Source organism: Camelus dromedarius, chromosome 19 (genome assembly GCF_036321535.1).
Source record: "Camelus dromedarius isolate mCamDro1 chromosome 19, mCamDro1.pat, whole genome shotgun sequence".
Lineage (NCBI taxonomy): Eukaryota > Metazoa > Chordata > Mammalia > Artiodactyla > Camelidae > Camelus > Camelus dromedarius.
Window position 1 is genome coordinate 2,290,157 of NC_087454.1, and position 18,700 is coordinate 2,308,856.

The window sequence follows — 18,700 nt, forward strand, 5'->3', positions numbered from 1 at the left end:
TTTTACATTTCCGTCATTCCTTTTGAATTACTAGCTCTAATTCTGTAAAAGAAGTTTCCATTCTTTGATTATCTCAAAATAGAATTTGTGCAGGAAAGGCATGACAGGCGTCTGATTATTCTCCTTTGCTAGCCCGGTTTTGGCATGGAATAGGGCTGGCGCCCCCCAGAGGTGACCAGTGAGACTGTGGAGGCCCTGGGGTCGTCATGCACTTCCTGTGCTGGAGTCTGCTGCTGCCGTTCTCCTTACGCTCGGGCTGTTTTCCGTCGGGGGTGGGGGGGGGTGCTTTTAAATTGGTCTCTGGTGTCTTTTTGACCCAAACCCTGCAGTTTTTAACATGGCTGTCTTTCTAGGACAGGGGTCCCCTAACTTTCTGTAAAATGTCAGAAAGTAAATGTTAGGCTTTTGTAATTATTTCAGACTGCTCCAACTGCTGGACTCCACTGTCGTGTAGAGTGGCCTCGCCCCCGTATGAGTGAGCAGGGCCGCGTCCCCAGGACACTTGGTGGATTGAATGTCATGTGGTGTTCACGGGTCACGAAATACGCATCGTGTTTTCCCCCAGACCTCTCCAAATGTAAAAATGGGCCATACAGAAAAAGTGAGGCCGAGGTTGCTGACTCCTGTTCCACCACAGTGAGTGATCATGGCCTCACCTGTGGGTGTCTTGCTCTAGAACAGGATCAGCTGGTGCTCCAGGAACCCTGGGTCCATTTAGTAGGAAATGCCCCTTGGAAACTACAGGGCACTGAGAGATGCCCATTGCTCCTGGGCCCTTCCACCAGACCCAGGTAGGAAACACACACGCTTTTGGACACGAGGCGGATGTTGCCGATTTGGATTTGAGGTTTATAGGGGTTTTGCTAACTTCCTTGACTTTACATTTTATCTTTTTTGCGGTGGAAAAACTTGGTTCCCTATAAACATGGTTACTTAGGTTATTACTTTGAAACTTTCATATGTATAGTCATCACTATGATTATCAATATGAAATACATTGAATGCAATTAGGAAATGTAATTTTCTTTCTGTCCTTGGGATGCAGTCCAAGGTGTATAGTCAGCAAATCTGTGTCTTAAAGTTAATTTTTCTGTCTGGTTATACCACCAGTTTGATAAGCTTTGGATTATTTTCATTCACTTCTGATTTTTAGGGATAATTTGGGCTTTTAAAAAATTATTTAAACATTTCATATAGGTATGCATTTGCATTCCATTTACACAAGCACACGAAAAATCACCCTGTACACACTTACCTGTCTGAGAAGACCTTCATTCCTTTCTACAGCCGTGTAGTATTTCAGTGTAATGAGGGTGTCAGTTTACTCAGTCTTCTAATGGGGGTGTTTGGGTTGCGTCCTGTCGTTGCCTGTTGGTTGGAGCATTAATCATAATTGCATTGTGCATTAAGGCTTTTTTTCCTACTTGCTACTGTGTCTTTGGTTTCCTGGAAGTGGACTTGCTGGGTTTGAAGAGTCAGTGAATATGTGATTTTGCTGTGTATTTCCAGAGTCCCCTCTATGGGGGTTATACAGTTTGGCCATCCTGCAGTCAATGTCTGAGTGCTTTTTTATCCAGGACCTTGTTAAGAATATTGTCATACTTTTAAATTTTTAGGAAGCTCATAGGAGAGGAGAGAAATGCTATTTCATTGTGATTTTAATTTGTGTTTCATTTACTGTGAGATTGGGCATATGTTCATATGCTTAATGCCATTACGTTTTTTTTTTTTTTCTTTTTCTTTTTTTTTTTCTAAAAACGCCTTATTTTTTTTTGTCCAGTTTTTTAATGGAGTTATTAGACTTTTTAGGAGAGAAATACAGACAGCTATCTATAGTGGGGATATTAACCTTTTGAAATTTAAGCTGCAATTTAGAAATAAGACTTTTTTAAAGATGAGCTTTCATTTTAATAATTATTACTTAGCTAATAGTATATTAATTTAACTAATGTTAGTGAAAGTATTAGGCTTGTCAACCTTCTGAAATGCATTCTTTTAGTAAAAAGTGATAGCTTTATAGATCTTAAGTGTTATAAAGTGATTTTAAGTTGGGTAGTAATGAAAAACTGATGTGCAGGTGGGGAAAAAAGTTTGAATTGCTGGTAGTGATTTTCCAAAATTACTATTTGTGGTTTAATGTGTCTCTGCATTTTTCAAATATTCATGCTAATTCCTATTAGTTTACCATTATTTCCCATTAAGGTTCATCTCAGAAGAAGCTGTTGGCACCTGATATGTTTACAGAATCCGATGATATGTTTGCTGCATATTTTGATGTAAGTAATTTTAAGTCTTAAAAATACAATTGTCAAATAGAAAAGCATGTGTAACAAATGTGTTTGAGTGGTATATACACACGTAGAGAAGGGTAAAGCAAATTAACGTTAACATTGGGGCAGCCTGGGTGAGGTGTATCTGAAATGTCTTGTACTAGTTTGCAACTTTCCTTTAAGCCTGAAGGTAGGTCAAGTTTTAAAACAAGTGCAGTGGGATAGTCTGAGAACTTCATTAAAGTTAGCACTGAGTGACTTAAGTGTGTAGATGGTTTCTTTTTAGACAGCTGTTTTCTTGGATTTACAGATGTGTGGCAGGGAGAGGCTGGTTGTAGTGAGGTGAGACAAAATGATGCCAGTAATTTCCAGGCCTGTTTGGAACAGAGTCCTCTTCGGGCTCCCCTCGTGTAGGTGATTGGGAACTTGAGGGTTTGGAACCTAGCAGAATTCATTGAAGAGTTGGAAATGTTATAAGGAGTGGGTTAACACATTTTGGTCTTTTGGCTATTTTATCAGTGGTTTTTCTTGAACAACTTAAAACATACTTAAAAGTCTGAGACCATTTCCATCATAAATTGAAGAGAACATGAGAAGTAAGGAGGCTTTGGTAAAGGGAGGTGGGGTGGGGAGGATGGACATGAAGAGGGAAGTTAGAAGTGGAGTGAGATCCTGGAGACACCGTTGAGTGATTTAAGTGACGTGTCCCTAATGTGACACGTTGCAACAAGAACACACGAAAAAGATGAGTTAAGAGAGGATAGAGTGGTTTTGAGCCAGTGAAAGTACCGGCACCCATCACTTGCCTGGACGATGTTGAAGGATTTTCTGGGGGGGGGTTGGAGAGGGGTCTGTGACAGAGACTTGAGAAGTCCCAGAGTTCCTGAGTTCCCACGCAGACTTGTCCAGTGCCGCCAGTGACGCTGCACACACAGCCGGGCGGAGTGGCGGAGTGTTGCATGGACGGGGCAGGGAAAGACATGCAGGTTGATAGGGAGTTAGACACCGGTTTTCCTGAGTGCGCCTCTGATGTCTGTCTGTCTCTCTGTCAGTAGCCATAGAAAATCAGGTGTGGTTTTGAGATTTTACTTTCATCTATAATGCCCCAGGCATGTTCCTGGAAGTTTCTGAAGATTATGTGTTAATTTTTTTCCCTGAGCATTACTGTATGCAAGAGACTTTGGTGTCGTGTTTTAGCTGCATCACATTTACATAAGTCATAGTAAGAGTTTATTGAAGTTGCCATAAAATGGTTTTATCAGATCATGGCAGGGTTTGCCCGTGTTTCTTTTGAAGGAAGTGCTTTCACTGTCTGCCTCGTCGACGGCTAAATAGCTCACATTGCCGCCTTCATTTCAGAGTGCGCGTCTTCGGGCTGCTGGCATTGGGAAAGACTTCAAAGAGAACCCCAACCTCAGGGACAACTGGACTGATGCCGAAGGCTATTACCGTAAGTTCACGGCGCACTTCAGGCTCCTCGTAACATTCTGTAGAATTAACGCTGCTTGATGCCTGCACACTTGGGAGGACTCTGCAAGTAGCATCGCAGTGGCATCACTTGTAAAGTGTGGCACACGTGGCAGCTGTGTGAGCCCGTGCTGTGTTCTGCCGAGCAGCCCAGAAGCATCACAAGTTGAACCAAGGTGAAGACTTGCTGTGCAGCTGAAGGCTGCTCAGAGTTACTTTCAGCCGTGAGATAACCCTTCAGAGGGTAGGGTGTGTCATTTGCTTGTCTTGAACCGAAACCAAGAAAAACGACACACCAGGACCCTGGGTGCCAGCCGTGCGGTTTGTCCTACAGTGCGCGCACAGCTTCCCTGCTCGCTGTTAAGGTCGTCAGCAGTTGCCGGGACAGCGGAAACGCTTGTAACGGTTGGAAATCGGCAACTTTAACCACAGTATGCCAGAGGCACAGGGGAGGCGAGGCCTGGGGTCTCCGGGGTGTCCAGGAAGACACGTTTGACAGCACTGTTTCGCCTGCTTCTTGATTTATCATGCGTATCTCATAGTTTTGCCTGGTGATCTGTTAAGGTCAGAATTCTAATTTTTTAATTTATCTCTTCAGGTGTGAACATAGGTGAAGTCCTGGATAAGCGTTACAACGTGTATGGCTACACCGGCCAGGGTGTGTTCAGTAACGTGGTCCGAGCCAGGGACAACGCCAGAGCCAACCAGGAGGTGGCCGTGAAGATCATCAGAAACAACGAGCTCATGTGAGTCGGGGCCGCGGGACACGGGACACGGGACGCAGCCCTTCCCGCCCGGGCAGGCCAGGCGTCGGGCCCCGTGGCCTGTGTAAGGCAGGCACCACGCGTGAATGGCTGGGTTTTACCTCACAGCCACGCGATTCGGGTGTGAAGTTCTGGGGCTGCGGGCCAACGGCACGTGGCTCAGCCCAGTGCGTTTCAGCACCCACTCTGTGCACCAAGACCAGCGTAGACATCTGCCTTCTGCCGCTCGTCGTAGGGCCGGCCTCGCCGCGCCTGCCTCCCACTGGGGGCCAGAGGTGAGAGACAGGACCGCGCTGACTAGCCATCCCCGAGCGTGTGGCGGCTGCGGGAGTTACCTGCAGCTTCCGTCTGTCGCCTTTCCTTCCATCGGCGGGGAGGTACCTGCTGTCTTGTGCGCTCGGCTGTAGTCTGTGCTGCCCACCGAGCGGCAACAGTCAGCTTACTGTTGGTCTGAGAACACTAGAAAAAAGGGCTTAGGTTTACACTAAAGTCCTGGGCTGCCCTCGGCTTAGAGAGTTTTTTTTGTTTGATGGAAATCCCCATTTTCCACATTACAGACAGTAAATTTAAAATGCAGTCTGTGGACAAATTATAGCTAGAATTTCAGAGGATAGTATTTACATGAAGATGTTCTGAGATTAAATGTGCGAGATTGATCTCCCTTCAAGTGTGGTGGCTTTGTTCCTCGGTGTTTCTGTTTTGTTAATTGATTATTCTGGAAATCAGCTATGGAAACAGTATTTGGCTGAGTGTTAATTATTGTGTGAATGATACAGAGACTTCTCAGTCCTCAGCAGATCTGTTATTAGTACTTTAAAAAAACACAAACTAAACTTGTGATACATCAGACTGGAACTAACAAATACTTATTATTTAGTTTTCCTAAACTTTGGATGTATTCTGTCCTGACCTAATTTTCTTTTTCATTTCAGGCAAAAAACGGGTTTAAAAGAATTAGAATTTTTGAAAAAACTTAATGACGCTGATCCTGATGACAAATTTCATTGTTTGCGACTCTTCAGACATTTTTATCACAAACAGCATCTCTGTCTCGTGTTCGAGCCTCTGAGGTACGTGTGAGAACGTGTACGTCACCCAGAGAGCTGGCCGCTTCGCCCCTGCCAGCCTCAGTTCAGGGATGCTGGGATCGATGCTCTGTGTCCCTGACTTTTCTCCAGTTAGCTCTAGTTTTTGCTTTTTATTGATGAAGAGCTAACTTCTTGAAAGTCATAATGTGTGAACATGAACTGGCTGTGTTCTGGGTGCCGCACATTTACCTCGAGTGGCCTTCAGCTCGGCAGAGAGAGTCTCTGAAAATTAAACACTTTAAGGAAGGGTTGAGCTGGAATGAAAAGACATGAGCATAGTGGGGTTTGATCTTCAAAAGTATGGCTTCATTTTTCTGCCATCAGCTGTAAGCCCATTCTAAAATCAACAGGGATTTTTACCACTGCATGTCTTCCCTTCTGTTTACTTGGAAAATAGTGTTGTGTACACAGTTTCATGTGCTCGCCTTTCAGTGTAGAATCTAATTTATCAAAAGTTTGGGCAGCGGGTGGGGGGGGTGGGTTCTTGAACCAAGTATTTTGATTGTAGTTCGTGTTTTGAACTTGATTTTATTTTATTTCCATTTTGCATTTTAACCCCTAATTTTGGTTCTTTTTTTCTTTCTTAAAAGTATGAATTTACGAGAGGTGTTAAAAAAGTACGGTAAGGATGTTGGCCTTCATATTAAGGCTGTAAGATCCTATAGTCAGCAGTTGTTCTTGGCACTGAAACTCCTTAAAAGATGCAATATCCTCCATGCAGATATCAAGCCAGACAACATCCTGGTAAGTCAGAGATCAGCGGCCCTGCCCCTCTGGGTGGCCTCCCACCTGGTGTGCTTACCGCTGTGTTGTGCTAGAGGTCGCGTCTTAGGAGAATAATTCAGCATACGAGTTACCCGTTACTATGCTTGACCAGCTTTTGCTTCTTTTGGAAAGTGGGCCGTGAAATGCTCTAGTGAAGTGTAAGGAGAGAGGGAGGAAGCAGCGCACTGTCTGCGTTTTCCCTCCTGACGGCGGGTTTAGTGCACGCAGATCCCGGGGCGCCGCGGCGCAGTGACGGTGGCGTCCTCTGGTGTCTGGGAAGGTGCTGTGATGTTACTGTCTTGAGATGCGTATTCACAGTCCTGGACAGCGTGAGGGACACTTAAGGGCGTTGCCCGCTCGGGACGCGCGGAGTTGCGTTCCGGGTGTCCGGGGGGTCCCTTGCCCTCTGTTCCTTGTGCTGTGGAAGCTGCGGCTGCCGGGGCCGCGCCCAGGAGAGCTCGCTGTCCGAGCTGGCCCAGCCGCTGGGCGGGAGGCACAGGCCTCGCTGTGTGTTTGAAACTTGGAAGTAGACCTCGTCACCGCGGAGGGGTGGTGCGTGCGCAGCCCTTCCCTCCCTGGCCCTTTCTTCGTGTCTGTTGTCGGCGCGTCCCGGCGGGGCCGTGCTCACGGCTTGTGGGGTGCGTAGCTCGTCCGTCAGTAGTTAGCATGTGCCACACGTTAAAATAAGATACCCCGTTAAGGTTTGTTCAGGACTCTGAGGCAGTAGCTTGGCACTTAATTCAGAGTTCTCTTTTTCCTTTCTTTTTTTTAATATCTTAAAAATACCCCCTCGCAGATGAGCACGTTGACGCTGTGTTGTGCCGGGTCTGAGCGGGCGACCTACCGCATTTCCGATCTGACTCGGGTGAGGGGGGCTGGGTGACGGCAGGGAGGTGGCAGGCTCGGTGTGGACGGCTTGCAGACCTGCCTAGTCAGCTTCATGGGTGACTTTGACCTCTTTCTCTTTTTTACATTGCAAAGTACACCATCCCTGTCAAGGAGTGTGTGAACTGTGTACAAGTGAAAGGTAATTACTCAGGGAACGTCTGTGTGACCACCGTGGAGGTCAGATAAGACATGGGCGAGGACTTTAGGAGCTCTTGTTTTTACAATTTTGTTTTTCTTCGAGTTTTGCTGAACTAGTGTAGGTTTTCACATGGATTCAGACAGCTTTCCCTTCTTCCTGAGAAAGGAAAAAGTAGACGTCAGAGACCATGTGGGGCTGTTTGTCCATGAAAATGCAAAGCGCTCCGCCCAGGTTGCAGCTGTCAGTGTCCTCCGGGGCCAGCAGAGGGGAGAGCAGATGTGGGCCCTGCTGTTGAGGGCGTTTGTCAGTCTGAGCTCCGTGGAGAGATGATGATTTTAAAGCAGCCCTGGGGTTTTCTCTGGGTTTTCGCGCTGCATCCTGAAGTCACTGAATGCAGTTTACGTTTAAAAGCACTTTTCCATTTGAAGATTCCTATATCCCTGATCCCCCAGAGGACCAAGAGAGCGGTGACTGAAGTGGCAGCTGTAATCCTGTCTGTTGTCACCGTCCTCTGGACGTCAGCTGCAGCGGGTGGTCTGTACCGCGCCTGGAGAGACTGCCTGGGGCCTTGGATTTACAGTGCTGTGTCTCTGGGGCGGGAAAAGCAGGCCTCGTTCAAGTCCCAACTCGGAATCTGTGTGTGTCTCTTTTGAAGGGGGGAAGGGACTCTGCACTGTGAATCGCCTTCACTTGCTAATCCCGAGCCTGCCTGTGACTCGGGCTCATGAGTGGCGCAGCCATGGGAGCAGCTCCAGGCCTTGTCGGCAGGTGTCACTGTCCCTGTGTGTGTGGAGTGTTTCCGAGGGAAGAGTAGCAAGTGGCTGATGCAGTGTTCGTGCTCCATCAGTTTTGCCAAACGCACTTAACGCTCCCTGACTGACACCTTCTTCATGTTTAAGGGATTTTATACTTTTTACACTCGAAGCGAGTAAATTTGGGATGGCCCAGCAGCTACGGATGGAGAATGTTTTTACGCTGTTTTGTCTATAAATTTAATCTGACTCCTCCTGCCTTCTTTGCCATCATAATTTTCTGGCAAACGAAAGTTAACTGAAGTCAGTTGTAGGTTCATCTAACGAATGTCTTCATGTTCCCTGTAAGTAGTAAGTTGACTCTATGCAGGTTTTCTGGGGATTTTTAGAAGTTACTTCAGTGCTTTCTCTTAACTACTCCTTTCTTTTCTAAATAGTATTGGTTAAAATTAAGTTTGCTTGGTATTACCCCTATTTTCTCACTGAAGAGGTTCTCTTACTAATTATAATCAAATATTTGATAGCTCAGAATTATTCATAATTAGGAAATTAAGTTATAACATAATTTAGGGCTAAGTTAAAAATAATTAAGGAGTCAGTGAGTGACTTTGTCCTCAATATTAGAAATAACTTCTCAAAGCCAATTATTTTTATCTGATTATTTGTCTTAATTATTCCTGGCATGAGTTCAACTTCATGATAAAATATTTTGCAGGTTAATGAATCAAAAACCATTTTAAAGCTCTGTGATTTTGGGTCGGCTTCACACGTGGCAGACAACGACACGACGCCCTACCTTGTCAGTAGATTTTACCGCGCTCCTGAGATCAGTAAGTGTCCTCGGGTGCTCTCTGGCCCGGGCCGTCCTGTGCGGTGGAGGCCGCGCGGTTGAGGCTGAGCACGGTTTTCCGTCACGCTTCAGCCGCTGCACGAGCCATTCGTCCCCAGGTGGAATGACGTAGTGTGACAGGAGGCTTGGCCGTGTCTGGCAAGAGTAGCAAGCAGTTGTGGACAGTCCTCCCCTTGAGAAGACTGCTCTTGGTTACGCAAGGTCTGATCGTCACATGTATGAATCGCGTGGGACCTTTGTCTTTTCTTCCTGTTGCCTTGGCCGAGGCTGGTCGGCACGTCTGCCAAAGATGAAATGAAGAGAGAAATGCGTTTCCTTCTGCCCTTCAGTGCCTTCCCCACTCCCTCATGTTTTAAGGTTTTAAGTGTGAGTCCGTATTAAGAATTAATAGGAAAGAACGTGAAACTAATGCCAAAGTGGTGTTAAAATTGTGGATCTAGAGTCCAGGCTAAGTCAGTCCCCTGTTAACGGAGATGAACAGCAGCTCATTGGTTTCCTCCACGTGTGCTGACGTCTGGTTTGCTTCAGTTATAGGCAAAAGCTATGACTACGGCATAGACATGTGGTCTGTAGGCTGCACCTTGTATGAGCTCTACACTGGAAAGATTTTATTTCCTGGCAAAACCAATAACCACATGTTGAAGCTCGCCATGGATCTCAAAGGAAAGATGCCAAATAAGGTAGGGTGTTCGTGCGAGCCTGCTCTCCTCGGGGCCTTGACGGTGCCTTCCTGCAGACACGTGCTCCTCCCCAGAGAGTGGCTCTGAGACAGTTTCAGAGGCAGGCACCTGGCGACTGTGACTCCTTAGCTCTTCCTCATTTCTGGTGTGTAAATTAGTGCTTCTGAACAGCCAGGAGCTCTTGAGAGAGAAGACGAGAACTGCCTTCTCCTTTTCTCGTCTGCAGTCTGTCTGTGTGCTTTTCTTGGCCCTCCTGAATCCTAAGCAGGAGGGCAGGGGCCTGCTGTTGGGCAGAACTGGAGTTGAGGAGGACAGCTGACGCAGGCACCTGGCCGCGTAGATGGGGCTGTTTTCACCTCCCCCTCCTTGTGCCTGGCCGTCACACCGCGGGGGCCCTGGGAGCACGGCCACACTGCCACAGCTGGGCGGCAGCAGGTGCAGGCCAGGTGGACAGACAGGTCAGGACGGCCTCGGTCATCAGGATGAGTGGGGGGAGGGGATCAGAAGGGGCACTTGATGGCGGTCAGTTGGAAGTTATTTGGGGAAGGAAGAGGGTTTGGAGGAAACTCACAGGAAATGACATCTTTTTAACCTAAAACCCTTGATGCTTGAGCTATAATATCAGTTTCTGTTTGATTAACACAAATTAAGAACTTTATAGACATTTTATAAAAATGTCTGCAGGCTGTATTATGGCCTTTTATGATTTCAGCTTTTTTGCTGAATTTGAGAGATTTATAGATTTTCCTCCCTATAGGTCAGAGGCCATTATGTTTTTTAGTTATGTCCAAATTCTGTTTTGTTGGACTTTAGACTAAGTTACACAGAAATTAGCTGTCTTGACATTTGCTTTAATGAGGTCTGACCTGTGTCATTTTAGGGCTGTTAGAACATAATTTTAAAAACGTCGTTAGGTTTCTTAACTGCCGGAAGAAAAGGCCCCAGTTGTCTAGTACGTTTCCTCTCTCCAAACAAATGATTTTTAAGTTTTTATTTAATCCTCAGTTTCAAATAGTGAAAGCCTGGCTCGTGTTGTAACTGGCCTGGCTCGCTGCCTGGGGAAGCACAATGGCACCTCAGTAGGTGGTTTCAGGTGCGACATTTGCCAAAGATGTTACTTTCTGGAAAGCAAGGAATCGGATCATTTTCAAATAATGAAACAAACCCAGAGAGAGAATGTTTGTGTGACTTGTTACATGTTAGCTGGTCAGTAGACCAGACTTTTCTAAGAGCTCAGAGCCCATGTTGGTTTTGCTTTATTGCCAGATGATTCGGAAAGGCGTGTTCAAAGACCAGCATTTTGATCAGAACCTCAACTTCATGTACATAGAAGTGGATAAAGTGACAGAGAGGGTGAGTCTCCTGTAGGTGTGGTTCATTAACTGGCCATCTGTTAACGGAGTGAGTGCGGGGGGCGGGGGTGGGTGCTGTTCTAGCAGATTTGAATATTTTAAAACACTAAAAATAATTCCGTCTTGCTGTTGACCAGTTCCTGAACAAACATCAGATTACGGAAAAGATGAAGAGATTTTAAAATGTTTTCCTAGTAGAATGAGTTTATTTTTACCACATTTAGGCCCTTTTCTCTCCCCTTGGATCGCTTTCTCGGTCTGGCTTCCTGTCCAGCTTGCGTGCTACTGCCAGAGTGGTCTTTTTGAAAACAAATCTGATCATATCACTCTGCCAGCCTAGAAGTCCTTCAAGGGCTCCCTATTACCTATAAAATAACGTGTTTCACTCAGAAAGACTCCGTCCTCAGCAGTAACCCCGCTCCTGGCGTGGGCCCAGGTTGGCTGCTGTGCGGCCCCCAGGCCTCCGTGCACGCACCGCCCCGACGACGTTGTCTCTTGTTCTCCCTCCTGATTCACAGCACCTCGTGGTACAGACTCGGGTGCCTGCCTGCCTGTCACCTCAGAGCAGGGAAAGTGCGGTTCAGACACAAGTGCTGACCGTTCATGACTTTTCATTACATAACGTTCTTTTGAATTCTTATAGAATTCCTTTCTCTGGTCATTTTGATCTTAAGTTACGTATGTTTAGTGACTTATTTAGAGACACACATTTAAAAAATTATTTTTAGGAGAAAGTTACTGTCATGAGCACCATTAATCCAACCAAGGACCTGTTGGCCGACCTGATTGGGTGCCAGCGACTTCCAGAAGACCAGCGTAAAAAAGTCCACCAGCTGAAGGACTTGCTGGACCAGATCCTAATGTTGGACCCAGCTAAACGGATCAGCATCAACCAGGCCCTGCAGCACGCCTTCATCCAGGAGAAGATTTAAACGAGACGAAGACGCTCCCAGGGTTTGCATAATTAAATACAAAGACTGAAGAAATTTCACAGCAGTCTATTAATGTATATAAACTTATAAATATTTCTCCAGCAAATTTGAGGAAGCATGATATATTTGAATTAACACCAAGGGTGATATTTCTTTTAGAAATGTTAGTTTACTTGTTTTGTGTCTTACGTGAAGTTTCACTGTAGAACTGTTTTAATTGCCAAGACTGCACAGAATCACAGTGCTAATGTAAGTGGTTGCAGCTCACAGGAAAGACAGAGCATCTGTTACAAAATGAGTAGTAATGCTGGGTGGTTGATCTATTTAGCAGAGTTGGCTTCATTGTGGTGTTGAGGTGGGATGGCCAGCATAAATGCTGTTTATATTCACGTTTCCCTAGGTGTGTGCGCAGGCCACAGCAGCATGCCCTGGGTGTGGTCAGTGCCGCAAGGGGTCTGTTCCTTCTTGAGCCTGCCTGCAGGGATGGTCTCCTCTTTTAAAGCAGGTTGTGTACAACATTCAGTACACTGAAGGTAAGCTAAACCATCAACATCACTGGTGTTTTAAGATGTTATTTTATTGGAACAATTGACAAATGAGGGATATTAGCTTTGTGGCAGAATTCCCTGCATGTGTGATAACTGATCTTGTTTTATTTTTGGCATTGCAACTGTGGCATAGTTACAATTTCTGTTCTGTTCATCACATTTAAAATTGGAAGAGTATGCGCTTGATGGATAGAGCGCCTTCAGTGTACTGTTTCTTATTAACTTTAATTTTTTTAAATCAACTTGCTATAGACTTTATATACATTTTGTTAAATACAGTTCCTAGTGACATAGAAACAAGGCGTAGTTTTCATTTACTAATAACAAATGTTGAGGCCCGATTCTGGAAGTCCTCATATTTAAAATTTAGCTAGACAACATAATGAAATTTTTAACTATTTGTATGTCATTTTGAAAGTGTACTGCTTTATGGTAAAAGTGTTTTTCATTTGTTCATTGTTTTCATTATTTGTGATCATGTTGTCTTTCAATACAGGCATAACCCTCCCACTCTTGAACAAAGCAGCTGCTTTTTAAAAGCGGTAATTGCTTCTTTACCTTTTATTTCTTTTGTAAATGAAGCTTTTCTTTAAGAATGTGACTTTAAAGTGTTGTCTATTGCATAAAACAGTTGACACTCACTTATTGTAAAGTGAAGATTGTTCTACTGCATGTGAAGTGGACCATGCAGATTTCTGTATGTTCTCAGTATGCATCACTAGATAATAAAGTCTTTTGTGAACAAGGCATTTGTAGCCATTTTTAAAAGTTTTTGTCTTCAGTGCTGGTAAGTCAGGTAAACCGTATATAGTTAAGAGCAACCTTGCGTTTTTTCCTTTAAGTCTTAACTGAAAGAATTATTTGTTAAAGATGTGAACCTAGCCACAAGTTTATCATTTTATTAATAATTAGGATCCTAATCATTTCATCAAAAAATTCTACCAGTATTGTCAGCTTTCAGTGTAGTGAGGTAATTCCTATAGGTTACGGGGTGTAATTCAGGATTTAACTAATGTTTCTGCTATTTTCTCACTTTTCCTTCTGATGGTGCGGAAAGAGAAAAAGGAAAACGGGGCACAGGCCACTCACCGCCTTCTCCAAGGGGTCTGATTTGCTGAGACACCAGCTTCACCTTCTTAACAAGGTTATTTCTGACAGCATGTGTAGATAAACATTTAGCAACAATTTAAAACAAAATCATGTAAATCAGTTTGGTTTTGCAACACAAAGGAATTTGTATTTTTAACATGGTTGAAGAGAATTTTTCAGAAATGTATGTAATCTTTTCTGTTTGGGTGGTAAAATTTATGCTTGTCTCCCTGAGGAATGTGGAAAAATAATCAGATTTTAGGGGTTTAAGTAGTATTTAAAAATTGTAAATGGGATTTTTTTTATTCACCCAGGCTCCTAATTACAACACACATGCACATTTTGGTGCATCCAAGAATGGAAAAATCAGAATAGCAGCATTCTCCTGGTGGGTTTTGCTCCATGTGAAGGTGATAGATGCCATAATCATGATAGCCAGCTCTGACTCCACCCCGACTCCTTGTGGCTTAGACTTAAAGTCACCTAGATGCAAGGTGGTGTTGGCCTCCAGGCGTGAAGCCTTTAAACAAGGCATCACGCATGCAGCCCTCGTGCCGTAAGGACGCGGCAGCGACGTCCCACCGTTACTTACTCTGGTGACGATACGCTGCCTGGTCAGGTCTTCTGTAGTTTTTTCACTCAGAATAGTTACCGTTTGATGTTTCTGGTGATTTTCATGGTTCCATTTTTATACGTAAATGTTTAAGTAAGTTAACTTCCACTAGAAACCGTTCATCTTATGCCTTCAAAACTGTTACGTGTTCTTTAAAAAACAAAGTTGCTTGTTACTTGTTCTTTGTGTTTTAGGTGCAGCTCAGTGGAAGATGATGACACCAGAAGACATGAGCTAAGGTTTCTGTTCTGTAAAAGATTAAAAAAAAAAAAAAAAAGGAGAATCCTCCACTTAATTCTGTCTGGTTCTTTAGTTGGCAGCGTTACGATTTGGGTTGCTTTGCCGTCTGGGACTCAGACCCGCAGAGCAGCCGTGCTGTGCCCGCTGTGAGGTGCTTCCTGCCTCCCTGCCCCGGCCCTAGAACCAGACCTGGGGTCAGATGCAGCAGCGTAAGGGGCATGGGTGGCGAGGTTCCACTTAGACGAGGTTGTCAGCTGGGCTCCCAGGGTGGTTAGAAGACCCCGCCCGTGGGGGAGCAGTCTCCCAGGTAGCTGGCGGCCCCCTTGGCTGGTGCCCAGGGAGAGACTGCACGCCGGGAGCTCTGCCCGGCCCCTGTGGTGCTCTCCGTGTCTGCGCCCACCCAGGGCTCCTCCACGGGCTCGGAACAGGCCCGATGTGCAGAGCCACTGCCCCTTTTCTTTCTCGAGGGAAATGAGGTGACAGTCCGTAGATCTTTGATGTTCCCGAATTCGGCATTCCTCTGCTTATCTATTTGAAAGGAGCCCCAAGAACGGTCTTTGTCCTGCACACAGCCTCGTGTCCTAACCTGCGGCGTTGCCGCAGCTGGAGCCCGGGGCTCTGCGGGGCCGAGGCCGGTGGTGAGCTGTCCTGGGCCGCCTGCGCTCCCGGGCAGTCGCTGTGTGGTCTTCAGATAGGGTTCTCTTGTGAAGTTTTTGCTTTATTATACTTGATGGCAGAAACGATGGTTATCAGAAATTAGGCTAGAATTTCAAGCTTTTCTAGGGAGGGAGCGTCTTGTCATTAATATTAAGACCCTCCTGGCATTTGTAGTCACCCTGAAGTCCTTGTTAACAGCGCCTGTATCCTCGTTCCCCAGCGCCTGGTTCATTCCAGTCTACTTCTTTTTCTCAGAATAATTGTGTTTGAAAAAAATTTTTTTTGCCATTATAATTACTACTTTCTTTTCCTAATAACTAAAACACTCAGGACGTTTTTACAGTACGAAAAAATTGTATACCTTGCGGGGTGTGGTAGAGGCAGTGACAGGGGACGTTCTCAGACGCTTCCTCATCTGCACTTTATCATCACTTCGGAGCAGAACTCCGGCTGGCGAGGTAGAAGGGAAATCTGAAAATGAAACAGGAGTCGCCTGTCTTCAGATTTAGGCCAAGCAGTTAAGGAATCCCCCTTTTAAACACTGAGACAGGAAGGAAGCCCCAGGTGTTCACGTACGCAGCTGCTTTCTGTTACGATGTCATTAGACATCGGGCTTCACACAGTGCTCTTCATAGTATCCTAGCTCAAGCGTATATTCCATGTGAATTTTACCATTTTCCAAGATGAAGTGTCCTTATAGAAATGTTCACTACGAATCTGTGTTTTTTACATGGCAATTAATGTGCACCAAGTTGAGTTTTGAAAATGTTTTCCAGTTATTTTTACGTCATCATGGCATCTGTGATTTTTCTTCTCCTTCTACGTGTAGGGTAAGGGCCTGTCCTCCTGAAGAGCCTTTCCATTTAGTGATCAAGATGTGGAAGCTGATCTCTCAAAATAGCGCGTGCCCGAGTTGCTCCCGGTGACACTTGAATTGCAGCTGGGATTTCAGCAGCAACGTTCCCAAGTTGACTTACTAGGAAAACTTAATAAAATATGCCTCTTGTTACCATACTGCCTCCTGATTGTTTCATTGCTTAAGCTTGGCATTTTACATTTAGTTTAAAGTTAAAAACACCATGTCTTACCTGATGTCTCTCTCACCAATCTTCGCAGAGGTGCTTTGAAAGGCATTTTGTGCCCAGAGATGACTGGGAAATGCCAGGTCCGAGTTCTCAGAAGACACGGGCTGTGTGAGCCTCGCGGGTGGGGAGGGGAGGATGTGCCGGAGGCTGGCCGCCCGCCTGCCGGCATCTGCCTGCCGGAACCTGCAGCCTGGGAGCCGCCGAGTGAGCGTAGGTGTCCTCGCCAGCGGCCAGACTCACCGAGCGACCCAGCGCAGGGCACACGGCAGAGTGTGCTGTGTTCGCGTTCCTGGGACATGTATTTGACTTCACTTTCCTAGTGATAAACACAGGAAGTAATGAGAGAATCCCTGTTTCTGTACAGACTTGAAGAAACGGGTTCACTGCAGATGGGGAAGCCCGACGAATGCTGGACTCATCCTCCGGCCACCCGTCATTTTCTCCTGAAGAAATGTCTCCAGCTTTAAAAAAAAAAAATGATTAAAATACATGGTAAAGACAGGTTGTGGGAACCTTGCGCACGTGCAGCGCGGGACCGCAGGCCGGAGGGCCGGGGCGGCCGTGTGGCTGGGCCCTGCCCCGGGGCGGCCGTGGAGCGGGCGCGGAGGGGCGGGGGCTCCGGGCAGCCTTCTCGTAAACGCGCAGTCGTAGTTAGGCCTGAAGACTAAGAGCTACATCCTGTCACCTGAAGCTCACCTAACGTGACAGCAGGTCACGGGGGAAGTAGTGTGTAGGGTGTACTGGGTTGGTACAAACTTCTAAGAGAAAGGCCTCTCCCGTGTGCTTCCTGACGTGGCAGAACCTGCCTGTGTTAAGATCCCAGACGAGCCGAGAAAGGGCATCAGTGCTGGGGAGCTAAGCGTGGGGACCGGGAGCGGCCGAGAAGCCCAGCTTAACTAAAATCCCCTGAACGGAAGTACTTTATATGTGCTGCTGCAAATTTTGCCAAATGTTTCTTCAAAACTAGTGGTAGAAGTTGGCTTCCAACAGGTCCGGCAAATAGCAAAATCAGCATTTGTAACTATATGCCCACCCCGCCCGCCCCTGTGGTGCATTCTCCCCGGTCTGCATCCACTGCCTGGCTGCCCCCAAGTTGTGCGAGGGGCTCTTGGTGTTTCCTACATACTCCCCACTTCCAGCCTCAATTTAGGGACTCGGTTTAAACAAAGAATCGCAACAAGTGTATTTTTACCAAGTGATCGTGTGTTAAAATTATTAGTCCCTCGAGGGATATAAAGGAAGACTTGGGGGAAAGGACCAAGTACTCAGGCCGTCGAAGAGTCCTTGGGACGAGCAACTGGCTATTGACAAGGTTATTTTGTAATGTTTTATCGAACTTTTTGTTTAAAGCTCTGCCTCAGGTGGCAAGTTCATTTTATGTGCCATTTTGTTGCTGTTATTCAAATTTCTTGTAGTTTAGTGAGGTGAACGACTTCAGATTTTATTATTGGCTTGGATATTTGAGGCAAAGCTTCCTTTTTGTTTATATAATGCTGAATTTTTTTGTTTGAAATTAAACAGATTGGTAACCTAAAAAAAAAAATAGTCCCTTGGCCTCATAATTGAAGTCGGGCAGGGTGCTAACACATTTGTTACATAACTACATTTAAAGCAACTTGGTGTTTTAAAAACAAACGCAACTGGGGACTCTCAATGGAAACCTCTGGTAGGGGTTTCGGTTGTTGCTTTCTTGTACTACCTCCCCCTTCCACCCTTAGGTCTAACGGCATTTTCAGTAACGTAGCCTGGTTGCGTTTTCAGGAAGAAATTGCTCTTTCCTGTCTCTAAGGCATTAAAGGCCAGAATTCCAAAAGACAGGATGACTAATTTGAATTCAGCAACCATCCACCAAAACCAAAACCCACTACCCCTGAAAACGTCCCAACTCTGCTCTATGCATGTTACATCAGGTTTTCCCCTTGATAATGTTTTTCAGAGTGCGAGCCAAGAACCACCTGCGTTAAAATCACCTGGGATGCTTGTTTACTCTGAATCCCCGCGCCCCACTCCCAAAGACTCTGCTTCCACAGGCCCCCAGTAGAACCCAGGACTCTGCCTTTTAGTTTCCCTGGTTTTTAGGTGCAGTAAAGTGTGACAATCACATAGTATTCCTTTCTCACCAGTTAACGAGTTAAGCTTTCGCTGTTTGAGTTTCAACTAACCAGGGTTAAGACTTCCGGCAACAAGGAGCCCTGGGAAAACCCCATTAACCTAAGATTCGGGCTGCTCTGTGTACAGTGACCTCTTCCCATTTTCCTTCAACGGCCTAAGGCTACTAGATCCGAGGCAGGATGGTGGTTTCATGCCCAAACCCGTAGTTAGGCCCTCAAAGAACCGACCTTGCTTTACTGTGTCTGACCAAGGACCCCGGAAAGGGAAAGGCTCTAAGGGTTCATGGGGGGGGGGGGCCCAAAGGACTCTGTGTGTCAGTTTAACAAAATAGCACTTCAGCTTTTCATGGCCAAGCAAACACCCAAAGGCTAGGTCAGAATAACAGACAAAGGAGATCTGTGGAGATGGG

The 18,700-nt window shown here is 45.9% G+C and overlaps 1 protein-coding gene across 7 annotated transcripts in view; it reads left to right on the forward strand.

The window, feature by feature from the left end:
* PRP4K (pre-mRNA processing factor kinase PRP4K) overlaps positions 1–16,106 on the forward strand; it is a 34,589-nt gene extending 18,483 nt beyond the window's left edge. Inside the window, exons 7-19 of one of the 7 annotated variants that reach the window (XM_064476152.1) lie at positions 2,203–2,276; positions 3,630–3,720; positions 4,336–4,483; positions 5,434–5,571; positions 6,180–6,333; positions 8,849–8,963; positions 9,512–9,663; positions 10,930–11,016; positions 11,744–12,480; positions 12,992–13,037; positions 13,553–13,639; positions 14,392–14,436; positions 15,924–16,106. In XM_064476152.1, coding sequence (XP_064332222.1) covers positions 2,203–2,276; positions 3,630–3,720; positions 4,336–4,483; positions 5,434–5,571; positions 6,180–6,333; positions 8,849–8,963; positions 9,512–9,663; positions 10,930–11,016; positions 11,744–11,947 — 1,163 coding nt within the window. In that variant the 3' untranslated portion in view covers positions 11,948–12,480; positions 12,992–13,037; positions 13,553–13,639; positions 14,392–14,436; positions 15,924–16,106. Of the gene's footprint in view, positions 1–2,202; positions 2,277–3,629; positions 3,721–4,335; positions 4,484–5,433; positions 5,572–6,179; positions 6,334–8,848; positions 8,964–9,511; positions 9,664–10,929; positions 11,017–11,743; positions 13,640–13,898; positions 14,437–15,923 lie in introns of all 7 variants that reach the window. The other 6 variants (XM_064476151.1, XM_064476148.1, XM_064476149.1 and 3 more) reach the window with 6 other exon arrangements.
* Positions 16,107–18,700: the final 2,594 nt, after the last annotated feature.